General features: G+C 29.3%; 8 protein-coding genes across 11 annotated transcripts; 4 read left to right on the top strand and 4 right to left on the bottom strand.

The window, feature by feature from the left end:
- Positions 1–3,076: 3,076 nt before the first annotated feature.
- On the bottom strand, positions 3,077–3,451 carry LOC134828452 (membrane protein BRI3). The gene has a single exon (XM_063841431.1). It carries the CDS (start codon positions 3,449–3,451, stop codon positions 3,077–3,079), a length of 375 nt encoding a protein of 124 aa, XP_063697501.1.
- Positions 3,452–5,408: 1,957 nt separating this feature from the next.
- On the bottom strand, positions 5,409–6,725 carry LOC134830589 (eukaryotic translation initiation factor 3 subunit I). The gene is made up of 2 exons (XM_063844124.1): positions 6,596–6,725; positions 5,409–6,532 (listed from the first exon to the last, which is right to left on the bottom strand). The coding sequence occupies exons 1-2, from the start codon at positions 6,596–6,598 to the stop codon at positions 5,558–5,560; spliced, it is 978 nt and encodes a 325-aa protein (XP_063700194.1). The 5' UTR covers positions 6,599–6,725; the 3' UTR covers positions 5,409–5,557.
- Positions 6,726–9,500: 2,775 nt separating this feature from the next.
- Positions 9,501–10,633, top strand: LOC134829888 (aurora kinase B). The gene is made up of 3 exons (XM_063843180.1): positions 9,501–9,705; positions 9,759–9,950; positions 10,009–10,633. The coding sequence occupies exons 1-3, from the start codon at positions 9,587–9,589 to the stop codon at positions 10,631–10,633; spliced, it is 936 nt and encodes a 311-aa protein (XP_063699250.1). The 5' UTR covers positions 9,501–9,586.
- Positions 10,634–10,654: 21 nt separating this feature from the next.
- On the bottom strand, positions 10,655–11,990 carry LOC134829886 (trans-1,2-dihydrobenzene-1,2-diol dehydrogenase-like). Its single transcript, XM_063843178.1, has 2 exons — positions 11,390–11,990; positions 10,655–11,315 (listed from the first exon to the last, which is right to left on the bottom strand). The coding sequence occupies exons 1-2, from the start codon at positions 11,884–11,886 to the stop codon at positions 10,811–10,813; spliced, it is 1,002 nt and encodes a 333-aa protein (XP_063699248.1). The 5' UTR covers positions 11,887–11,990; the 3' UTR covers positions 10,655–10,810.
- Positions 11,991–13,580: 1,590 nt separating this feature from the next.
- LOC134829883 (galectin-8-like) lies at positions 13,581–16,467 on the top strand. Of its 4 annotated transcripts, none has more exons than XM_063843173.1 (2): positions 13,581–15,185; positions 16,177–16,467. In XM_063843173.1, the coding sequence occupies exon 1, from the start codon at positions 13,750–13,752 to the stop codon at positions 15,025–15,027; it is 1,278 nt and encodes a 425-aa protein (XP_063699243.1). In that variant the 5' UTR covers positions 13,581–13,749; the 3' UTR covers positions 15,028–15,185; positions 16,177–16,467. The 4 variants fall into 4 exon arrangements, with proteins under 4 accessions (XP_063699243.1, XP_063699244.1, XP_063699246.1 ...); XM_063843174.1 differs by having other exon boundaries at positions 13,581–15,210; positions 16,177–16,454; XM_063843176.1 differs by having other exon boundaries at positions 16,233–16,454.
- Positions 16,468–16,600: 133 nt separating this feature from the next.
- LOC134829884 (protein phosphatase 1 regulatory subunit 7) lies at positions 16,601–17,859 on the bottom strand. Its single transcript, XM_063843177.1, has one exon. It carries the CDS (start codon positions 17,857–17,859, stop codon positions 16,795–16,797), a length of 1,065 nt encoding a protein of 354 aa, XP_063699247.1. The 3' UTR covers positions 16,601–16,794.
- A 275-nt stretch (positions 17,860–18,134) lies between these two features.
- LOC134829887 (transmembrane protein 53-like) lies at positions 18,135–19,846 on the top strand. Its single transcript, XM_063843179.1, has 3 exons — positions 18,135–18,697; positions 18,754–19,258; positions 19,369–19,846. Exons 1-3 carry the CDS (start codon positions 18,411–18,413, stop codon positions 19,561–19,563), a joined length of 987 nt encoding a protein of 328 aa, XP_063699249.1. The 5' UTR covers positions 18,135–18,410; the 3' UTR covers positions 19,564–19,846.
- Positions 19,847–21,024: 1,178 nt separating this feature from the next.
- On the top strand, positions 21,025–23,169 carry LOC134829882 (mediator of RNA polymerase II transcription subunit 17). The gene is made up of 3 exons (XM_063843172.1): positions 21,025–21,180; positions 21,238–22,954; positions 23,008–23,169. The coding sequence occupies exons 1-3, from the start codon at positions 21,092–21,094 to the stop codon at positions 23,086–23,088; spliced, it is 1,887 nt and encodes a 628-aa protein (XP_063699242.1). The 5' UTR covers positions 21,025–21,091; the 3' UTR covers positions 23,089–23,169.
- The last annotated feature ends 579 nt before the right edge of the window (positions 23,170–23,748 follow it).

Genomic DNA, 23,748 nt, shown 5'->3' on the forward strand with positions numbered 1-23,748 from the left:
AACTAAAAAGAGTTAATGTCAAATATTAAAAAATTAATTAAAAATTATTTTAAAAATATTTTTATGAAATTAAAAAATTAAAATTAAAAAAAAAATAAAATAAAAATAAAAAATTTAAAATAAAAAAAAAATAAAATTTAATTTAATTAAATTACCTAATAAAAATAAATTTAAAAAAATATAAAATTCTAAATAATTTAAATTAAAATATTTAAAAAATTAAAAACTATTAAAAAATAAATAAAATAAAAATTAAAAATAAATTTTATAAATAAAAATATGATTAAATTTTTTTTTTTACAAAAATAAAATAAATTTTATAAAAAAATAAAAAAAAAATTAAATTAAAATATTTAAAAACTTGAAAATTATTTTTAAAGATTTTAAAAATTTCTTACAAAATTAATTTTTTTTAATAATTAATTAATGGTAATTTTTCATGACATTTTTATATGTTGCCCCATTGAATTTTAAAATATTTTTAGTTTCATTTGAAGAAGCCTGATCTATAAAACTACCTTAACACTCATAAGAGTAAAGATCATCTTCTTCCGGAAGGAATTGACAAAATAAAAATTGCCAAACAAAAAATTAAACAAGCAAATTGAATAAAATTAATGTCGCTGAATAGAACAAGGTTAGCATTAATTTTTATTTTATGAATATAATATCCATACATAAACAAAGCGCGTTGCTCGAGTAGTACTTGAACATATTGGTAAAAATAAGAGGAAGCAATGTGATTGACATAAAATAATTTTTTTTCTCTCTGAATCGTAAATAAATATCGAATATAAGTCACAAGGGATTTACGCATAAACAGGCTAGTTTTATCCTGTTTTTATTTTTAAACTCCGAGATAGGTTCATTGTCACAGCAGACTTGTTTCGTGCAAAAATCGGCAAAAAACCGTTCGGAAATTAACCATTGGAAGTTGGTTGAAAGTTGTTGTAAGCGAATATGATTAATACAATACACAAACTTGATTTGCAATTAAATTTAATTAACAATGAACTAGTTATGGGGATTTTTTTGTGTGTGATTCGCTCATACAATGAGTACTTAATACTGTAAATCAGTAGCTAAGTACAGCAGAAGGTATGTGACATTCGCTAAGAGGATAGTTGTTGATGTGTTTGAGAGCGAGACAAAAAGACAACAAAGTGGGCAAGGTCATTTCCGAAACCAATTACTTCATTTATTTATATAAATATAATCTGAATATGCTGAATATTATTATTATTATTGAATAATTGATTGATTACTGTAGATTTACCTTTTTGGATGGATTTGCGGTTTACGGGAGGAAAGTTACGTTATGAGGAAGATTGTCTGTCCGTAAATTGTTAAAAATTTATATTCAGCAAGCCAAAATATCTGCGAGATAAGAAAAATTACAAAAAAATATTCATTGGGCAAAATTTTTGAATTTGCATTGGGACAAATTTTCTGAATGTGCATTGGGATCAAATTTAAAATGGGCATTGGAACATGTTATTTCATCCCATTGTACATTCTGAAATATTGGCACATTCATGCAAATTTTATCCCAATGCACATTTTACAATGTTTGAAATATTTTAAACGAAAAGCTAAACTATTCGTAGAATCAATTTAAGAATCGATAAAAAGTGATCGCTTATCGCTTCAAAATGCTTAAATTTATAGCTCTATTGTTTGTTTACGATTTCAATGTAGTTTGTCACGTTGACAAAATTCACGTTTTTAAATTCTTTATCTTGAATATAAAATCTCGAATTTTCTGAAAAAAAAACATTTTCAAAGTTTGTTTGAATTCCTTTTTCAATTTTAATTCATAATTGGAAATATTTTTGAATTTTTTCTGTAATTTTTCAACATTTTTAAAAAATTTAAAACAATATTTTTTTTTACAATGAAATAATTTTAATTTAAATTATTCTCAAATTTTACTTCAAAATTAAAGAAAAATTAAATAAAACTCCCAAAATATTTTTTTTAAATTAAATAAACAATTAAATAAATTAAATTTAATTAATATTTTTTTTAAAAATAATTTGGGTTACGTGACAAAAAAAATATCTATATTTCAGTAAGAAACGTCTTGAAAAATTAAATTGTAAAAAATTTTAAAGTTTAAGTTTAATTTTTAATTTTTTTAATTAAAATTTTAATTTTAAAATTTTAAAAATTTTTAAATTTTTAAATTTTAAAAATAAAATTTTTTTAATTTATTTTAATTTTATTTTTTTTTATTTATAAATTTATTATTTTTTTATTTTTTTTTTAATTTCTTTTCATTTAAATTTTGTTAATTTATTTTCATTTTATTTTATTTTCTTTTATTATTATTTATTTACCTACAAAATTTATTTTTTTTTAATTATTTTTTATTTTTATTTTTTTCTTTTTTTTTAATAAAGAAAATTAAATTTTTATTTAACTTTTAATTTTTTAATTTTTTTTAAGTTTCATCAATTTCTCTTTAAAATCTCAATACAAAAAAGCGCTCAAATAATTTTCTCATGACAAGCCTCGTTCTTCAGTCACCCCCATCAGAATTATACTTACCTTTAGACGCAGCACCGTTACCGTCATTCGACATTCATTTAATAATTTAATATTTCGCTTTGACTTTACCTATTATCCATTAGTTAGATCTTGCCATGATGAAAATAATTGCTGTAATGGTTAATGATCGTTAATTTCATTAAAAACGGTTGCTTGAATAATTCAAAAAATTAAAATTGATTGCGCGAAACGATAATTCTAAGATAACTTTTTTTTGAAAGCGGGAAATAAGAAAACTTCTGTTATGTTTTGAACAGGAAATGCAAGAAAACAAGGCAAGTTTGTTAAAAAAAAACAAACATCAACTTTTTTCTTCCTTCATTTTTCTCGTGTTTCTATATTTATTGTCTTTCTGTCTTATTCTTACATAACAGAACAAATATTTTTTGTTCCTTTCAATGGCTCCGTTTCATTTTTGTGCGTTTAAAATTACTAACAATAATTTTTTTTTAGAATTTTTTGATAAATCACATTTCTAGCTGATTTTTTTTTTTTCATTTTCAGTCAATTCGAATTTTTTCTTGAATCAAAATCTCGCACTGCAATTCGTGCAAACCTTCTCTTTCATACAAAGACAGCACAAAATGCCAAGCGGAAAGAAGAAAATTGCACAAAAAATCCCGCAACACGTAAATTCCTCGTTCAGCATCCCAATTCGACACACCGGGCAAGCATTGACGGCAATTAGTTCCTTGATGATGACGCGTTGTGTCGGATTTTCAGCAGTTGGTTGTATCGTCATCACGTCACTCGTGACCATTGTGCCGTAAGACGGGATCGGATTGACATAAGGCTGAAACGGGGCAGTTGGATGAATGTTAATTGTCGTGCTTGTGGTTCCGTGCATTGCTTCGTCGTAACTCGGAGGCGCCGTTGGATGAATTTGTTTCTGTTGTTCCATTTTTTGAAGTCTAAAATTAAAAAAAAAAAAACAATTTTTATTACGAAAAATTCATTGACCCAAGAGATTGGATTGTATGTTGACGACTAATGTTGTCTGTTTTTATTTTTAAATGTGAAAAAAAGTCATTTGAAGTTCACTTCCGATAATGACACAGACCTTATCAGTTGATTTTTTAGTGCATCTGTGGAATTTTTGATGAAATCGGAGCAGTGACTAATCCAAGTGGCCTAAATACGAAATTTTTTCTTTAATTTTAATTTTTACCTGATTCCTGAGGTTCAATAATGCGAGATTTTTAGTTTTTTTAGAATATTTTTTTTAAATATTGTTGTTTTTGTCGAAAAAATATTGAAAAATCAAAAAAATAAATTAAACAAACAACCTTTTGTTTTATTTTGACGTCTTGATGAAGACGACTCGAAATGGGAATGTTCATATAAGAACTACAGAAATGACAAAATATGTGTTTAATATGAAAAATTTCTATAAATAAAATAAAATAAAATTCTATAAAAATTATTTTTATGAACAAAATTATTTAAAAACATTAAACAAAAAAAATTAAAAAAATTATTTTATGAGAAAAAAAATATTGAAAAATGTTATAAAAATAAATTTAATTAAAATAATTTTTAAAAGAGATAATTTTTTCTTTCGATATTTTTTAAAGAAATTTGATTGAAAAATTTATTTTAAAAAATTGGTTAAAAATTTTCAAAAAGAAGTTTTAAGCCAAATATTAAATTAAATTTATAAATTTAAGTTTCAATCATTTTAAGTCAAAATTTTAATATTGTTTTCACCATTTTGACCTTGATTAAACTTAAATTTATAATTGAATTTTGTTTTTAATTTTAGCTTCAAGTTTTTTTTTTTCAAATTAAAAAAATGTTAAACAGAATTTAATTTATTTAAAAATTTATTAATTTGATTTTTTTTTTGTGAAAAAAAGTATCCAAAATACTTTGAAAATACCTATTGTTAAAAAAAATATCAATTTTAATTAAAAATTAAAGAATAATTTTTTCTTTCCAAAATTGCTATTTTTAAAAAAATTTTATTCTATCAAAAAAAAAATATTTTTAAAAAATTTTAGCTTTAAGTTAATTGAAAAAAAATAATTTTTATAAATTACAAAAGTTTTTAATAAAATTTAATCAAAATTTCAAAAAATAAAAATATCAATCAAATTAAATTAAAATTTTTCATTAATTTAATAATAATTTTTTTCACTAATTTTATTGAAATTCAAATTTATTATTAAATTTTATTTTAATTTTTGACTTGAAATAATTTAAGATTTTTTTTTAAACTGAATTAAAATTAATATATATTTTCAAAATGTTTTAGATATATATTTTTTTTCACAAAAAACTTAATTAATAAATTTTATTTTATTTATCATTTTTAAATAATAAAAAAATTATAAAATTAATAAAATTAAAAAATTAAATAAAATTATTTAATAAAATCTAAAGTCAAAATATTTTCTAAAAAATAATAAATAAAATAAAATTTATTAATTTGGTTTTTTGTGAAAAAAAAATCTAAAATATTTTAAAAATATGAATTAATTTTAATTCACTTTGATAATAAATTTAAAAATTAAATTAATTTTTTTTAATAAATTATTTAAGAGAAAATAATAAAAACTAATTTTGATTGAAATTTAAATGAATTGATCGAAAATAATAAAATTTAGTAAAATATATATAAAAATAATTTTTAAAATAATTATTAATAAAAATAATCGAAATTCATTTTTTACCTCAAATTTTTGCCAATTAAAAAAAAAGATTGTGAAATAAAATCAAATTACTAAAAATAAATAAAAAATTTAAATAAAAACCTCATTGAAATATGTTGAATATTTTAATAATTTTTTTTTCTTAAAAAGTAAATTATGCAAGTCAAATTATTTAACATTTCATGAATAAATTTAATCTGAATTCAATTTTCATATTTTTTTTAAATAGAAAGTCATGAATTTTCTGTGGTTTATCAAAATTTGTTTCATTTTATTTTCCTTTTCACGTTTTGTCCTCCTAATACAGATTTGTGGGTCTCCCCAAAGTGTTTCGCGTGTGTTTTCTCTTATTTCCTCTACTCAAAAATGTATTCGTAATAGCTCGAATCGAAAACTTGTATCCGCACATAACCGTCTTCTCCGCCCGTAGCATAACTCTTTCCCTCTGGATGGAACGCCAAACTGTTGATGGGACCGAAATGGCCCTTCACACGTGCAAATTCCTCCTCGTAGATCAAATGGAAGAAGCGCGAATCGAATTTTCCCTGACGCGTCGATGTCGTTGTGACTTCCATCGCATCTTGACCTCCTCCGAGCACAACATGTTCCAACAACGGACTAATTGCCGCCGAATTCACAGGTCTTTCTGTCTTGTACGTCTTCAAGCACATGAGCGAATCCGAGTCAAACAACTTGGCAGTCGTGTCTTTCGACGAAGCAACAAACATCGTGCCATCCTTCGACATTTGCAGATCGTTTATGGAGCCCGTGTGATCGTGCACCGAGTTAATTTCGCGTCCCGTACGCAAATCCCACAACGTAATTTGCCCATTTTCGTGTCCCGTGATGATTGTTTCGTCGAGCGTGCCCCAATGCATTGCCGTAATTTTCGAGTGCGACACAGGAATGCGCATTATGGAGCCGCCATCGTTCAAACTCGTATCCGGGTTACGGGTGTCAATGACAAAAAGTTCGCAAATGTGACCCATGGCACGATCCGTCGAGTAAGCAGCTTGATTGCCGGAGTAACTAAAGCCCACGGTACGTGCTGAGGAGCGGCAGGGGATGCAGGCGACGGAAGTTCCCGATTCGACATCCCATAAACGAACTGACATGTCACCACTGCCGCTCATGAATTTAGTTGTGGTCCAATCGACATCCAGGCACCAAACAGCGCCGGCATGCCCGTTAAATGTACCCAAACGTTCGCCATTGAGGGAGTACCAAACGTTGGGCTTGTGATCCTTGGCACAGGAAAAGAGCAAATCGCCTTCCCGATTGTATTTGATTTGGGTTATGGCACGCTCGTGCCCTTGCAACATCAAAGGTTTCTACAAAAAAAGAGAGATTTTTTGTATAAAATTTGAAATTTAATTGAAAATTTGATTTTTTACCATTTTTCTACACTTTTAGAACTTCCGAATCGCAGAAATTCACAGATTTTCCCTAAAAATTGGAAAATCGGCTCGTAGAAATTTTCAGTATTGACACGATGCCAAATTTAATGTCAAAGTACGATGAAAATCACATCTTGAATGTTCATTGGTCTGAATTTTAAATTAGGGTTGCCATCTGTTTATTTGAATTTTCGCTATTTTTTTTTTGAGTTTTTGAATATTTCAAGTCAAAAAGTTCAATTTTTTTTAATTTGTTTTCCGTTAAAAAACGAAATTTTTAGCTTGAAAGAAAAAACGTAAAAAATCCGTAAATACCTAAATGTAATTTTTATCTTAAAAGTTTATTTGATTTAAAATTCATCAAATTTATTTTGGGATCAAATGGATAAAAATTTGTCAGAGGGCTCTAATTTATCATTTTTAATCATTTTATAACTCAAAACTGCCAAAAAATTGAAACTGAAAAAAATTTTTTCCTTTGACATAGTTTTGTTTTGAAAACTAAATCAAGAGCAAAAAGACTGTGTCAAAAACTGTGTCAAAGCGATTTTTGTCAAATCTTGCTCCAAATGGATAGAAATTTGTCAGAAGGCTCTAATTTATCATTTTTAATCATTTTACAACTCAAAACTGCTAAAAAATTTAAACTGAAAAAAAAAATTTTGCCTTGACATGGTTTTGATTTGAAAACTAAATCAAGAGCAAAAAAACTGTGTCAAAAACTGTGTCAAACCGATTTTTGTCAAATCTTGCTCCAAATGGATGAAAATTTGTCAGAGGGCTCTAATTTATCATTTTTAATAATTTTATAACTCAAAACTGCCAAAAAATTGAAACTGAAAAAAAAAATTTGCCTTGACATAGTTTTGTTTTGAAAACTAAATCAAGAGCAAAAAAACTGTGTCAAAAACTGTGTCAAAGCGATTTTTGTCAAATCTTGCTCCAAATGGATAGAAATTTGTCAGAAGGCTCTAATTTATCATTTTTAATCATTTTATAACTCAAAACTGCCAAAAAATTGAAACTGAAAAAAATTTTTTGCCTTGACATGGTTTTGATTTGAAAACTAAATCAAGAGCAAAAAAACTGTGTCAAAAACTGTGTCAAACCGATTTTTGTCAAATCTTGCTCCAAATGGATGAAAATTTGTCAGAGGGCTCTAATTTATCATTTTTAATAATTTTATAACTCAAAACTGCCAAAAAATTGAAACTGAAAAAAAATTTTTGCCTTGACATGGTTTTGTTTTGAAAACTAAATCAAGAGCAAAAAAACTGTGTCAAAAACTGTGTCAAAGCGATTTTTGTCAAATCTTGCTCCAAATGGATAGAAATTTGTCAGAAGGCTCTAATTTATCATTTTTAATCATTTTATAGCTCAAAACTGCCAAAAAATTGAAACTGAAAAAAATTTTTTCCTTTGACATAGTTTTGTTTTGAAAACTAAATCAAGAGCAAAAAAACTGTGTCAAAAACTGTGTCAAAGCCATTTTTGTCAAATCTTGCTCCAAATGGATGAAAATTTGTCAGAGGGCTCTAATTTATCATTTTTAATCATTTTATAACTCAAAACTGCCAAAAAATTGAAACTGAAAAAAATTTTTTCCTTTGACATAGTTTTGTTTTGAAAACTAAATCAAGAGCAAAAAAACTGTGTCAAAAACTGTGTCAAAGCGATTTTTGTCAAATCTTGCTCCAAATGGATAGAAATTTGTCAGAAGGCTCTAATTTATCATTTTTAATCATTTTATAACTCAAAACTGCCAAAAAATTGAAACTGAAAAAAATTTTTTCCTTTGACATAGTTTTGTTTTGAAAACTAAATCAAGAGCAAAAAAACTGTGTCAAAAACTGTGTCAAAGCGATTTTTGTCAAATCTTGCTCCAAATGGATAAAAATTTGTCAGAAGGCTCTAATTTATCATTTTTAGTCATTTTATAACTCAAAACTGCCAAAAAATTGAAACTGAAAAAAATTTTTCCTTTTACATAGTTTTGTTTTGAAAACTAAATCAAGAGCAAAAAAACTGTGTCAAAAACTGTGTCAAAGCGATTTTTGTCAAATCTTGCTCCAAATGGATAGAAATTTGTCAGAAGGCTCTAATTTATCATTTTTAATCATTTTATAACTCAAAACTGCCAAAAAATTGAAACTGAAAAAAATTTTTTCCTTTGACATAGTTTTGTTTTGAAAACTAAATCAAGAGCAAAAAAACTGTGTCAAAAACTGTGTCAAAGCGATTTTTGTCAAATCTTGCTCCAAATGGATAGAAATTTGTCAGAAGGCTCTAATTTATCATTTTTAATCATTTTATAACTCAAAACTGCCAAAAAATTGAAACTGAAAAAAATTTTTTCCTTTGACATAGTTTTGTTTTGAAAACTAAATCAAGAGCAAAAAAACTGTGTCAAAAACTGTGTCAAAGCGATTTTTGTCAAATCTTGCTCCAAATGGATAAAAATTTGTCAGAGGGCTCTAATTTATCATTTTTAATCATTTTATAACTCAAAACTGCCAAAAAATTGAAATTGAAAAAAAAATTTTTTTTTGACATAGTTTTGTTTTGAAAACTAAATCAAGAGCAAAAAAACTGTGTCAAAAATTTGTCAGATTATTTTCAATCAATTTATTTATATTTAACTGTAAACTACTAAAATTGAAACTGATTTTTAATATTTTCCGCGTTTTTTACTAATCATCCTTGAAATTGATCGGCATTTTTTTATCAAATTATGAATTTTTCCAACTTTTTCTGACAAAATTATTCAAAACCTTTAAAAAAATTACAAATTTCGAGGTTTTTTGTAAAATGTCTTTAAATATAGTTCTGGCAACCCTATTTTAAGGTAACCAACAAAAAATTTCTCCCGTTTTCCCCTGAAAAAACCATCTGGTCAACCTATAAAATAACCGCCGTTTCAGTCCTGTTGTGTTTTCTTCGCCAAATCTCCTAATTTTCAATCAAAAAACTCGAATAAAAAATCCAAAAATGGAACTTTTGGGCATAGAAAATCTGCCGGAACTGGTAAAAGATGTTCCTGAAGAGCACAAACAGGAAGTTATCGATAAATCTGTAAAAATGTTGAGCCATACCGCTTTCGGAGTAGCGTAAGTTGCCTTTTCCTCGCAATTTAATGTCTTTAAAACGCAATTTTTTGCAGATATAAATGGTCTCCGCATGATTTCGAAATGGGATGCGCGCTTGGAAGAGGCAAATTCGGAAGAGTTTATGTCGCACGAGAAAAAGAGACAAAATTTATGGTCGCCATGAAGGTCATGTTCAAGTCAGAACTGCAAAAAGGACGAGTAGAGCGTCAAGTTTTGCGGGAAATTGAGATTCAGTCTCGTTTAAAGTGAGTTTTTAACAAGTTTTTAAAAAAAAAAAATTTTTTTCATGAAAAATCATTTCAGACATCCCCACATTTTGCGTATGTACACTTGGTTTCATGACGAGCGTCGCATTTATTTGGCCCTGGAACTCGCATCCGAAGGCGAATTATATAAACACTTGAAAAATGCGCCAAATGGGCGTTTCGACGAATACCGATCGGCACGTTACACCTACCAAGTAGCCGATGCCTTGCACTATTGCCATCTCAATAACGTCATTCATCGCGATTTGAAGCCGGAAAATATCCTTTTGACGGCAGAGGACAATATAAAGTTGGCGGATTTTGGATGGTCGGCGCACACGCAATCGAATAAACGCACAACGATGTGCGGCACGTTGGATTATTTGCCGCCCGAGATGATTGACGGCAAAATTTACAACGATTCTGTCGATCAGTGGTGCTTGGGGATCTTGTGTTACGAGTTTTTGGTGGGAAATCCGCCATTCGAGTCGGAAAATGCGGAACAAACGTACGCTCGTATTCGACAACTGGACATGGTTTATCCGAAACACATCAGTGCCGGCGCCAAAAGTCTCATTTCGAACCTCCTACGTAAAGATAGCGGCAAGAGACTCACTCTGATCGACGTCATGCAACATCCGTGGATCAAGGAAAAGATGGCTGAAGCTGCACGATTGAAATAAAAAAGACTTGTTACGCCAGAATTAGTTTTTATCCGTTAAGTTAGTTGAAAAAAAATTAAATTTTTGTAATAAAAGTTCAAATTTTGCCGAAAAAGTCGCGAAAAGTTCGAAATTTAAAAAAAATTCCTTTGAAAAATCGAAATTTGTGGAAAAAATCGCCCGGATCAGGTAAGAAATTTAATTATCTTCATCAAATTTGACTCCAACTTGTTTCCGGAACTCATCCTGGATGCGAGCGATCCGGAGACTTTCTTCATGCGTGGCATCTGGATGTTCCAACAAGCCATTTTGCAAGCATTTTCGCACTGCTTCAGCTTCAAAACGAAATCCTTCGCTGTTGAAAAAGTTTATATCGAGCTTGGCTTTCGGCAAAGGCCATTCCTTGACTTTTCCATCGACGTCAACGAGTTTAATGGCACACCAAAATTGATGCAAGACGATACTTCCCTTCGTTCCTCGAAAAGTCGCCAAATTATCGAGTTGCTCCAAGGCACTTGTGTGAACTTTGGCAACTGCGCCATTCGGAAATTCCATAATTGCCTTGACTTCCATGTCAACGCCCTCCGAATTGAGCTTTCCTTCGGCTTTGATGCTTGTCGGAGTGGATTTCAGACCCCACAGCGACGCCTGGATGACATAAACGCCCAAATCGAGAATCGTTCCGCCGCCCAAAGATTTTTTTCTGTCAAGTATTTGTTTGTTTTTGATAAGATTTTGTTTTTATCTCGAGAAAAATAATCAAAAATCAACACTTACTCGAGTCGTTCGATGCCTCTCAAGTCGAAACCAAAGTTGACAGTCACTTCCTGCATCTCGCCCAAGTCTCCGTTGGCGATTCGTTCCTTCACGTATTGATAAGCGGGGAAGAAACGCGACCAAAGGCCTTCCATGCAAAACAATTTCTTGCTTTTTGCGTGATCCAAGAGCTTTTTCGACTGTTTTTCGTTCATGCAAAGAGGTTTTTCGCACAAAATATGCTTCCCATGGTCGAGCATGAGCATTCCGATGGCAAAGTGAGCTGGATTTACGGCTCCAATGTAGACGACATCGACATTAGGATCGCGAGCGAGCTTCTCGTAACCTTCGTAGGCGGTAGGAATGTTGTGTAATTTGGCAAAATCCTGAGCTGAAGCGAGACTTCGAGCAGCAACGGCGACGACAGAGTGATCGTCAGCGGGTAAAGTGCTGAGAGCGCAACAAAAATCGTGCGAAATTTTGCCGGCGGAAGCGATTCCCCAACGTAAAGGCGACATTTTGAAGAAAAATTGCTTTAAGTGATGAAAACACGAATGAAACTAAACAAAGGTTTGATTAAAAGTCGCTTTTTATATAGATGTTAGATGATTGTTTAATTAGAGAGAGAGGAGATATCTTATCGGCGTTCTCTTTGATCGATGTTTAATTGAGAATTGAGGCTGTTTGAATTTTTCTTTTAAAATTTTTCGGTTTTCTCCTTCTGAATATTTGTTTTAGCTCAAAAATTAAACAATTGAAAAAAAAATTTTTTTTTCATTTTTTTTTTTTTTTTTTTTTTTTTTTTTGTAAAACTATAATTTTAAATTTTATTTGAAAAATTAGAAGAAAAATTTTTTTTAACGTAAATTTAATTTTTAATTTATTTTAATTTTATTTATTTTTTTTATTAAATTTTGTAAAATTTTTTAAATTCAAAAAATATAAAAATAATTTTTTTTTATTCAAACAGATTATTTTTAAAAATTTCTTCTTCGGTTAAAATTAATTTTAAATTTAAATTAATTAAATTTATATATTTTACTTTTTAAATTTTTAAATATAAAAATATTTTCGAATCATGTTTTAAAAATTATTTCTTTGCCAAAATATTTAAAAAAAAAATCTAAAACTTAATAAAATAATTTTTCGTAAAATCGTAAAAATAAAAAAACGTAACGTATTTAAATAATTAAAAATTTAAAAAATATAAATTATAAAATAAATGTTATTTTTAGGAAAATATTTAAAAGCTATATTAAAAAAAATTAATTAAAAAAATATTAAAAAATAAATTTAATCTTGGTTAAAAATTCTTGGATTAAAAATTTGATAAAATATCAATAAAATATTTTTTATTTATTAAATAAAATTTAAATGGATGAATTTTTTAATACAAATTCATTAATAAAAAATTAAAATTTTTCAAAAATTGTGCTTTAATTGCATGAAAAAAAATAATTAAAAAAAAATAATTAATTAAATAATTTTTTGGATGAAAAAAAAACCTATTTTGATATAAAAAAATAATTTTGGACTACTTTTATTTTTTTAATAAAAAAAACCTAAATTTTGGAGTAAAAAAAAAAAAAATGAAAAATAAATAAATTAAATTAAATTAAATAAATTTAAATTAATAAATAACAAATTAATAAATAATAAATTAAAAAATTAAAATTAACAAATAAAGCGGCCTAAATAAATTTTATATAAAAATTTAATAAAAAAAAAAAAAATTTTTTTAAAATTAATATGAAATAACTTTGAAATTAAGTTTATCTATGCTGACAAAAAATTTATTTAAAAAAAATTATTTTTTTTTAAATAAAAAATTAAAAAAATTCTGATTAATATTTTTTTTAATAAAAATTTTAAATTTAAAAAAAACTACAAAAATTACAAAATAATTGGCTTGAATATATTTATCACATAATAAATATTAAATTAAATTTTAATAAAACATTAAAAAAATATTTTTTTTTTATATTTTTGAAAATAAAAGTTGAAGAAATAAATTAATGTTTCAATATTTTGAGAAAAAATCCTTTAATGAAAATTATTTTTTTTTTAATTTTTAGACAAAAAAAATCATTCGTAAATTTCAACTGCCCACACATTCCTCACGCATTCAAACGCGAACATATGACGTATCGTGCGGGAGAGAGAGAAAACGTCAAGTCGCGATGACAACTCTCTACTGGAAACGCAAGTGGAAAAAAGTACACACGAAAGTCGAAAGAAAAAAAAAATTATCGGCTCTTAATCATCATCGTGCAAACACACCGAAAAAAAAATTTTTTTTTTCGCGTAATTAAAATTCGTCTCAAGCATTTGCCAGGCACAAACAACCACTCCCGCAAATGGCACGTCAACGCGTTTGTTGAATGGCAGCAAATCGTGTCGTCGCGGACCTTGTTGAATCTGGAATATATTATTTTGTGCAGTGTTTGGAGCTGTATTATTTGTCGTCGTCTGAAAACTTGTCGCAACTGTTGCTGCTGGCGGGTCACACGATAATGAGCAACCTTTCGATCGACAGTGCGGAAATTGCGTACCCGACAACGGATACGGAGAGCGAATTTGATGGTCCGACACGACTTGGGGACTTGAGCACGGCGTCGCAGTACAACAATGAGTTTGACAAATCAACCACAACGTCGACCTCGTTGCCCGAACGTCACTCCGAAATTACCTTCACATCGAATTGCATGCAGGAACTCGTGCCCGGCATGTGTTTCGAGATCAAAGGCATCGTTCCGCACACTTGCGAGCGCTTTTCCGTGAATCTCGTGCTAAATAACACGCATCGCGACATTGCGTTGCATCTGAATCCGCGAATGCCCCAAAATTGCGTCGTGCGGAATAGTAAACACAAGAAACGATGGGGCAAGGAGGAAATCGCCTCGAGTGTTCCGTTCGATTTGCATCGCGGAAATGACTTTATCTTGCACATTCTTGTCACGGACGAAGGATATCTGATAGCGATCAACGGGAAGCACTTTGCATCGTTCGGACACCGATTTCCGTACCAAAAAGTCAAGGGAATTGAGATTCGTGACGTCACAGATGTCGAAGTTGATCAAATAAAAATCTCCGAATATCCCGTGGCGACGCCATTTTACAAACCCAGTTGCTTAATCTTCGAAACAATGACAAAAAATGACGTCGATTCGCTCGTCAAGTCCGTCATCAAGAACGAAACGCCCTCAAATGACTTCCTTCCGATGCCCTATTACGGCAGATTCGAAGATCGCTTCACGAGCGGCAAAGAACTCCACATTCTGGCACGCATCAAAATTCTTCCGCACTCGTTTTTCATCAACTTGCAGGACAGTACGCGCATTTGGCCCCATCCGAACATTCCGCTGCACCTGAACTCGCGTTTCGGGCAGATTAACAAGAAAAATGTCATCATCCGAAACTCCTGGTTGAACGGCAAATGGGACGAGGAGGAACGTTGTGTGACGCAGGATCCGCATTGCTTCGTGCCCGGCGGTTGGTTTCATCTGTATATCGCGTGTCACGACGAAGACTACCAAATTTACTTGAACGACGTGCTAATTGCCGAGTATCCGTTTCGCATCAATCCCAATATTGTGAATACGGTGCTGATTCAGGGCGATTTGCGACTGGCACGGGTCTTTTGTCGCTCGCTGAGATGAAAACGGGCTTTGGTGGCGACTCCAACTCAGGCAAGTCCCAGTATGTCGCCCGATAGCGTTAGATAGTAGCTGGAATCTGACGTTTTTATTAAAAATTTTCTTCGTTTCTTATTTAATACGTGGTCTAAAGGTTCTCTGTTGAACGTTTATTTGAAATAGTAACTATAACTTTACTGCTATTTTGTGAGAAAGTTGCACAAAACTTCAAAATTTAAATTATTTTTAAATTTTTATTGAAAAAAATTAAATTTACTGCTTCAAAAGTCACAAAAAATTAATTTGAATTATTAAAATCCAAATATTTAAGTTGTGAAAATATTTTTTCAAAGTCAATTAATGGAATTTTTTGACTAAAAATTTTGAAATTTATGAAAAAATAAATTAAAAATTTTAAATTTGAATTAAAATTATTTAAAATTAAATTTTTGAAAAAAATAATATAAAAATTTAATTTAAATAATTTCATTCTAATTAAATTTAAATTTTATTTAAAAAAAAAATTATTTTAAAAAAATTTTAAAAAAATTAATTTTTAAAAATTTTATAAAATTTAAATTTTTAAAAAATTAATAAAATTTAAATTTTTAAAAATTTTAATAAAATTTTAATTTTTAAAAATTCAATAAATTTTTAATTTTTTAATATTAACAGTTAATTTGATTATTAAAACAATTTTATTTATTTATTTTAATAAATAAATTTTAATTTTTTTCTTTAGAAAAAATACAATATTTTCACTAAAGTTACTTAAAATTACAACGAAATTAAATAAAATTAAAATTTAAAAAATTTATATAAAAAAAAATTTGTGATCATCCAAATTTTAAAATTTTACTGAAAAAAAAAATCAAAAGATATTTTTACAACAAAAAAAAACCAAATTTGTAACTCTCAATTTTTAAGAATAAAATTTTTCATTTAATTTGTTATTCTCAAAAAAAAAATCTTCTATAAAATTTAAAATTTTTTGATAAAATTATTTTATAATTAAAATTAATCAAATTATTTAATTATTTTATCATTTTTATTCAAGAAAACATCCAAAAGTTATTCACAAAATTAAAAAAAAAAATTAAAATAAAATAATTTTGGTAAATTTTCTCACAAAATAGCAATTATTAAAAAAAAACTACTTAACTACTTTACAAGGAAGAGCTCTCAGTGATTTTTTTAATTAAAAAAAATATTTATATATTCAAAATTAGCCTAAGAAATTTTGTTAATGATTAAAACTTAAGAACTTTGCCCAAGAAAAAAAAAACAAAAAAGCTACAAACAACCAAAAAATGTTAGATTAGCACGTAGAACTATATTTACTGTGTTGACACAAAAAAAAATTATTAATGTTTAGAATGAATTTTTTGAATTATAAATGGATCAAAAAAAAAAGTCAAATTATACCTCTAAAAAAATTGGTAACAAATCTCATGAAAATATGAGACATGGCAATAAGTTGAAAATATTTCAGTAGTAAAAAATAATAAAAAAAATAGAAACTCGTCTATACCAAAAAAAAATATATATTATATATTTAAGATGCCTTTTGCAGCTTTTTATTATTAATGTGCAATTTTAAATGGAAAAAACTTCAATTATTTACTGAAACATTTTAGATTTTTTTTTTTATTTATTTAGTATTATTGCTATTTTCGTGGATGGGTACAAAACGCTATTCGGTTAGGTAGGTAGTCACTTCTCTCTGTTAACATGCATTTTTTTTTCAATTTTATTTAATGTATTTCGCCTCATTTTGTCTCTCCAGCTCAATTATTTGCATAGCGTGGCATCGATTTTGGTCAACGAGGGAATTGCTCGCTTGACCTTCGCACGATACTGAACGTCGTTGTAGATGGGATTGTGCTCCAAATAGACAGTGGCCAATTTTTTGTTGGCACTCAATACTGCGACGCTGTCCCAATCGCTGATTGCATTGTGATTTGCCCAAAAATCTTCAAGACACTCCAAATGACTGACATTCTCGATTGTTTTGATTTGGTTCTTGGCAACGTCGAGAATCTCGAGTTGCTTGTTATTATCGAGATTTTCGATCACGGTGATGCCATTTTCGGACAAATAGAGTTCCGTAAGGTTCACTAATTTGTCCAAATTTTCAATTTTTGTGATTCGATTCGCTTGGAGGCTCAAACACGTCAAATTCACGAGTTTGTCCAAATTTTGGATTTTTGTTATTTTGTTCTTGCCCAAGTAGAGTTGCGTTAAATTCGTTAAAGCATCAAGATTTTTAATTTCTCGCAACTTATTGTCGCCCAACTCGAGCAACGTCAAGTTCGTGAGCGACGATAAATTCTCAATTTGCGATATTTTGTTCGAACAAATGAAAAATTTCTTCAAATTTGTCAAAGTATCAAGTCCTTTCAGTTGCGTGATGCGATTGAAACTCATATCGAGCCATTCCAAGCTCCGTAGATTCTCCAAATTTTCCAGCTCTGTGATTTGGTTGTCGTACAACTCGAGCTCCTGCAACTTTGTGAGATGATCCAAGTTTTCAATTTTCGTGATCATGTTCCAACGCAGGTAAAGTCTTTCTAAATTGACGAGAGGCTCCAAATTTTCGATTTTTCCGATGCGCCCATGGTTGAGATCAACTTCCGTCGCTTCAGGATCAATGGTGAGTACATCTTCCATTTTGACGATAACTTGATTGGCCTCTTCTGTGTTGCCATTTTGAGCAGGTACAACAGCTGAGGACTCTTCTGTGGTGTCTCGCGAGAGATTTTCAGCCTTGGCGTCGTCTGTGAGATTTGTATCAGACATTTTTCTTCGATATGATTCACTTTTTGCGGCTTGTCGTGAAATTCGATTTGTTTTCATCTGTTGAAGGAGGTACGGTGAATGGATTTTTACATGAAGGTAATTTTTGAATTTTGACAAGAAAAATTTACGTTAAATCCGAAAAGGTAAGTTTTTTGAGTTTTTTTTAATTTTTAAATTAAAAATTAATTTTTTTATTTAATTTTAGGTAAAAAAAAATTATTTAAAATCATCATGAATTAATTTCATGAAAAAACAAATCAAATCGTAATTTATCGAAAACAGTCTAAAAACTCATGACGTAATCCTTTTTGTTACGCATGCCGAGTGAAAACGTTTCCTTGTCATCCTCGTTGTCAATCACACACACGAAAAGTGAGAAAATTTTCCGACTTTACCGGTTACAATGCATTTCCGCGATCACAAGAACTGATATCGCACGTTTCCGGTAACGCGTTTTCCTCGTTCACGTCGTCATCCACGCAATTATCGCCTGCAACGCGTGTGACACTCGCCAGGATAACGAAAAACAAAAAATCGAAAATTATCGATTAACTTTCGTCCATTAACTTTTCACCGTTTTTTCTTCGTTGGCGCAAGGAGCAGAGGCAATGTCTGCTCAAAAAATCGACGATACGATAGAGGAAGATTCGTTGGAGTTTTATATCAAGTTTCCGTCGAGTGACAAGACAATGCAGGAGAATGCCTATTCGTATGCAACGACGGCGGAAGTTACTTCGGTCGCTGCGAGAAATCAGCTGGCACGCGCCAGCGATGTCGATGACGTGGATTTAGTGTTTGACGAACGTGGAAATACGCCAATTGTGCTTTTGCTTGGATGGGCAGGATGTCAGGACAAATATTTGCAGAAATATTCCAAGATTTACGAGGATCGAGGGTGCGTTTTTGTCTAAAAAAATAATTTTTTAATTAAAATTTTGCATTTTTTTGTAGATTAATAACAATTCGTTACACCGCTCCCATTTCAAAGTTATTTTGGCGCCGTTCCGAGATGTCCGTTATCGGCGAAAAAATTCTAAAGTTGATTTATGACATGAATTTCGACAGTCATCCGATAATATTTCATGTTTTTTCCAATGGCGGTGCCTATTTGTATCAACATATTTCGTATTCTATCCGGAATTCGCATCAACCCGTGCAAATACGCGGCATGATATTTGACTCGGCGCCCGGAGATCGGAGATTTATGGGACTTTATCGTGCATTGAGAGTCATTTTGGGCAAAGATAAGCCTTGTGGGCATGTAAGATCGGCAATTGTGAGTGTCGTGTTGATTTGTTTGTGGATTGTCGAAGACTCGTATCGATGTTTTAAGCGTCTTTTTTATCCGGGAGTCGAAATACAGGGATCTAATCCGTTGTATACGTTAATGAACGAAGATACTTACTATCCGCAATTATTTTTGTATTCGAAGGAGGATGATATCATTCCATATTATGTGAGTTTTTGTAACTTTTTCTGAAAAAAAAATTTTTTTGTCATTTTTTGATGAAAAAAATCAAATTTTATTCAAATTTCGAAATTTTAATAATTTTTTTCTAATTTTAGGACGTCGAAAAATTTGCCAAGCACCGCGAGGAACGCGGCGTACCCGTACGAAAAGTTTGTTTCCCCAATTCTCCCCACGTGAAACATTTCACCGTGCATCCGCAGTATTACATTGCCACAATTTGCAAATTTATCAATGAATGTTTATCCTCTGCCTACGACGGATGCACCAAAATTTTAAGCAAAGTAGATTAAGCTAAAAAACACAAACAACAAAAAAAAAATGTTAATGGCCTTTTCACACATTTCCCAAAAATTTTCCTTACACTTCAATTAATTAATTAAAAATGATATTTAACCCAAACAATTTATCGCACAGGAGAAGATCCAGCAATAATAAAATGTAATTGAACTTGCACATTGTATATGTTAACTAATTAGAGTGAAGTTTTTCATCAAAAAAGAAAAATATGAGAATTTTAACAAAAAAATCACACACAAGCTTATTAAATATGTATTAGCGTCAAGTTCACAAAAAAATAGGAAATTTATGACTGATGAGTGAAATTATATTCAAAAAAAAAAATATTTATATGAATTCTCAATTAAATTGACTAATTTTAAGATTTGATCGCTTAACTCATAAATAAAATCTATTTTAGAATGTTGAAAAAAAAAAGTTTTTTTTTAATACGAAAATTTATAAGTTAAATTTAATAAGAGAAATTTTATTGTTATTATTTTTTAATTTTTTTTTTTATTTTTTTTTTATTTTTTCTATTAAAACAATTTTTTAAAAATTTATTTTCAAATTTCTATAGAAAAGTTTAAAAATTTTTAATTTTCTTTATGATTTTTAATAATTTTAATTTATTTTTTAATTTTTTGAATTGATGAAAATCATGTTCCAAAAATTTAAAATGTGAAAAAAAAAATCAAATAAATATTAACCTATTAGAAATTTTATATTTTCGTCGCTTTATATAATATAATTTTTAAATTTATTTATTTATTTTTTTTTTTTGAATTAAAATTTAAGCTTTTTCAAACCAATTTGAATTTTCAATTGATCTTGTTCCAAAAATTGAATAGATAAAAAAATTCTTAAAAATTGAAATTTAACAAAAAATTCAAATAAATTCAAAAATTTATTAAAAATTTTAAATGTATAATTTTTAATTCACATTTGATTTTTTTTTAATTTTTAATTTCATAATAATTTTTTAAATTGTAAATTTTTAAAAAATCTAAAAATTAAGTTTTTTAAATAAATATAGGTATGACCTCAAAAATAATGAAAAATCTAAAAGAAATGAAAAAAAAATTATGTTGAAATTTGCGAAAATTTTAATTTCTTTGAATAATAATTTTTATATCCTAATCAAAGAAATTATTTTTAAAACAATCTATTTTTTTTTAAATAAAAATTTTTCTTTTAATAAATTTTTAAGCAAAATATCAAAATATTCCTTTTTAAAAAATATTTTTTTTTTTAATATTTTCATTATTATTATTTTTTTTTTTTTGGCAAAAAATTAAATTTTTTAATTTTAATTTTTTAACTTTTATTTTTTTTAATTTTAGTTAAAGAATAAAATTTCAACGAAAAATTATCGGTTTTTAATTCAAATCAGACAAATTATCACTTTCATTCGTCTCATTCTTCAAATAAATCTTGAATTAACATAAATGCAATTTTATTCGTTTCAAAGCACAACAAACAAGTCCCTTTTCACTAAAATTACGAATTTTAAAGTGAAATTCTCGCAAAATCCTGTAAAAAATGGCATCTTCCGTGCCTATATCCGTCGAAGTCCCCAACGAGAATCAAATTCAAGAAATCGGCTACGACGGAACCGAAACCTATCAATCGTAAGTTTTTTCCGGCGTTTCTTTGAATTTTTCTAAAATCAAATTTTTTCCTTTTAGTCCCTTAACTTTATCGGAAAACTTGTCCCGATGTGCAGCGAAAATCGACTTTAGCAAGGACAAAACCGCAACAGAGCTCCAAAAAATCAAAACCGAAGAAGGCATTAAAAAGGAAGAAGATTCAAAGGAAACCCAACAACAACCTGCATTATGGCCATGGGATTCGGTGCGAAACAAACTCAAAGACGCCTTTACCGAAGTCTGCGTTTTGTCGGATGTCCTTTCGATTGCCAAGGAAAAACGTTACATGGTTTTAGATCCGGTGCCGCAAGAAACGCCCGAAGTGAAACCCATTGTGCTCGTCTATGCTCGTAAACAAGCCCTCATTAAGGCAGGAAAAATCTTGTCTGACGGCGCTGAACGACTTCGAAGTTCGCAGAAAGAACAAAGCCCGAAAACGGATTTTCACATCGATTTGCTTCGTTTGCGTCAAAATTGGCGTTTGAAGAAGGTTTCGAACGGGATTATCGGGGATTTGAGTTATCGCACTGCCGGATCGAAATTTATGCATTCAAACGGGATGTTTGAAGTGATAAAAGCGGATGACGAGGATGAAGAGGGAAACACGAGTGGGACTCCGGGATCGTCTTCTGGTTTGCGTGTAAATGTTCCGTCGCAACTGCAGGGTGTCGCTTACATCAAAGTCGTTACGCAAAAAGATCAGGAAGACTTGTGCACGGCATCGGTCAATTTGCATGGGTATGGCGCGAATATCAGTCAACAAACGGGCGTTTGGCAAAAAACCTTGGAATTTGCGCAAAATGTGCTTTTTTGCAAGGAACTTTTTAATCAACTTGCACGAGAAGCGGTCCAACTTCAAGCTCCCATTCCTCATGTCGTCGTTGGAAATCAAATCCGAGCAACTCTTTTGCCCGGGATTCAGTTAATTATCAGTTTGTGTCACTCCACAGACCCAAAAGACCCGAAAGAAACGGCTCCCATTAACGATCACGATCACGTGCTCGAACATTCGTTGCATCAACTCCTCCGTGAAGTGCATCACAAAAATATGCATCATCCGTTCCCGCATCCGGCAAGTGGTCCCATTGGTCCGTCGAAGAAACGAAGTCTTGCTGGTCCCATGGCGTTCGATCGTTACGAATTACTCGAAATGACGAAATCCCAAACCCTGCTGGAACAAATTATCGGACAAGCGCAACACATTTTCATGCGGAAACGAACGCAATATGTCCTCGATACGCTCGCGCGTGACGTCAAAGATCCCCAAATCACGTCGCATTGGAATTCGATGAACTTTCCGACACTTTCGTGCGTTAAAATCAACATTACCTCGTACGGGTTCGATGCGAGTCGCTCAAATTTGCTGATTCACGTGAAAGAACGTTCTCTGAAGGCGATTTGCAAAGATGGGCGCGTCATGAATATGTCGTATGAGCCACAAGAGTTACGGGACTTGATTTTGTGTCAAATTAGTCATCATCAAATCGCGGGATTGCAAATTTTGGCGAAATGTATGGCATGGCAGATTTTGTCGAATAGCAGCAATCTCGGCATTGGGTCTGTTGAACCGCTCGGAAATGCCAGCAGTTGTTTGTTGTGCTCGCCAAATGGAGATAAAATGATTGCCGTGCAAGTGAGATGCGATCCGCAAATTGATGTGAAAGTTTATATCGCACAATGCCCGAATAAGGATTTCACGCCGGGTCCAATACTGACGGAAGAGCATTGGGCTTATATTAATGTCGAGTTTCAAGAGGTGAGAATTTTTTTTTTAATTTTTTGAAATTTTTTTATAATTTTTTTTTTTAGGTTCAATTTGATAAGATGGAAGGAAGAAATTTTTTGAATAAAATGGAATATTTGATGGCAGCTCTAATTGCGCCTCCTTAGAGTTAAAATTTAGTTTTGTATTTATTCGTATTGTAAGATAATTTTTTTTATTATTAAAAATTTTTAAATATTAATTTGAAATTTTGAGTCTTTTAATGTCTCATTTTCCGAATATATTCATTCGAAAAATTTTTTTAGCTCATTCGAAGCCAAAAAATTGTAAGAAAAATATTTTTATTTTTTAGGGGGAATTAAGGACGAATATTTTATTAGAAAAATCTAAAATTTATCGATTTAAGGTTAATTTTTGATCAAAATTCTTTCAAAATTTCGATAAAACCTATTTTTAACAATCTAATTCTTTTTAATTTATTAAATAGTTTTACCTTTAATTTTTACAAAATTTTATTTTTAATTTGATTTAAAAAAATTTTTTTATCTTATTTTTTAAATATTTTTAATTCTCTTACATTTTTAATTTTTTTTTTCAAATTTTTAAAAACTTTGATAATTTAATTAAAATTTTTGTAAATGATTTCAAAAAAATAATTTTCATTTAAATTCCAGATAAATTCATTTTATTTAATTTAAATTACTATTTTAAAAATTTAAATTTTTAAATTAAATGAAAAATTTAAAAATAAAGAATTGATTAAAAAATGTTTAAAACGAAATTTAAAAAAAAAGTAAATTAAATTAAGTGAATTGAATTATATTTAG

This window comes from Culicoides brevitarsis, chromosome 2, assembly GCF_036172545.1.
Source record: "Culicoides brevitarsis isolate CSIRO-B50_1 chromosome 2, AGI_CSIRO_Cbre_v1, whole genome shotgun sequence".
Classification (NCBI taxonomy): Eukaryota; Metazoa; Arthropoda; class Insecta; order Diptera; family Ceratopogonidae; genus Culicoides; species Culicoides brevitarsis.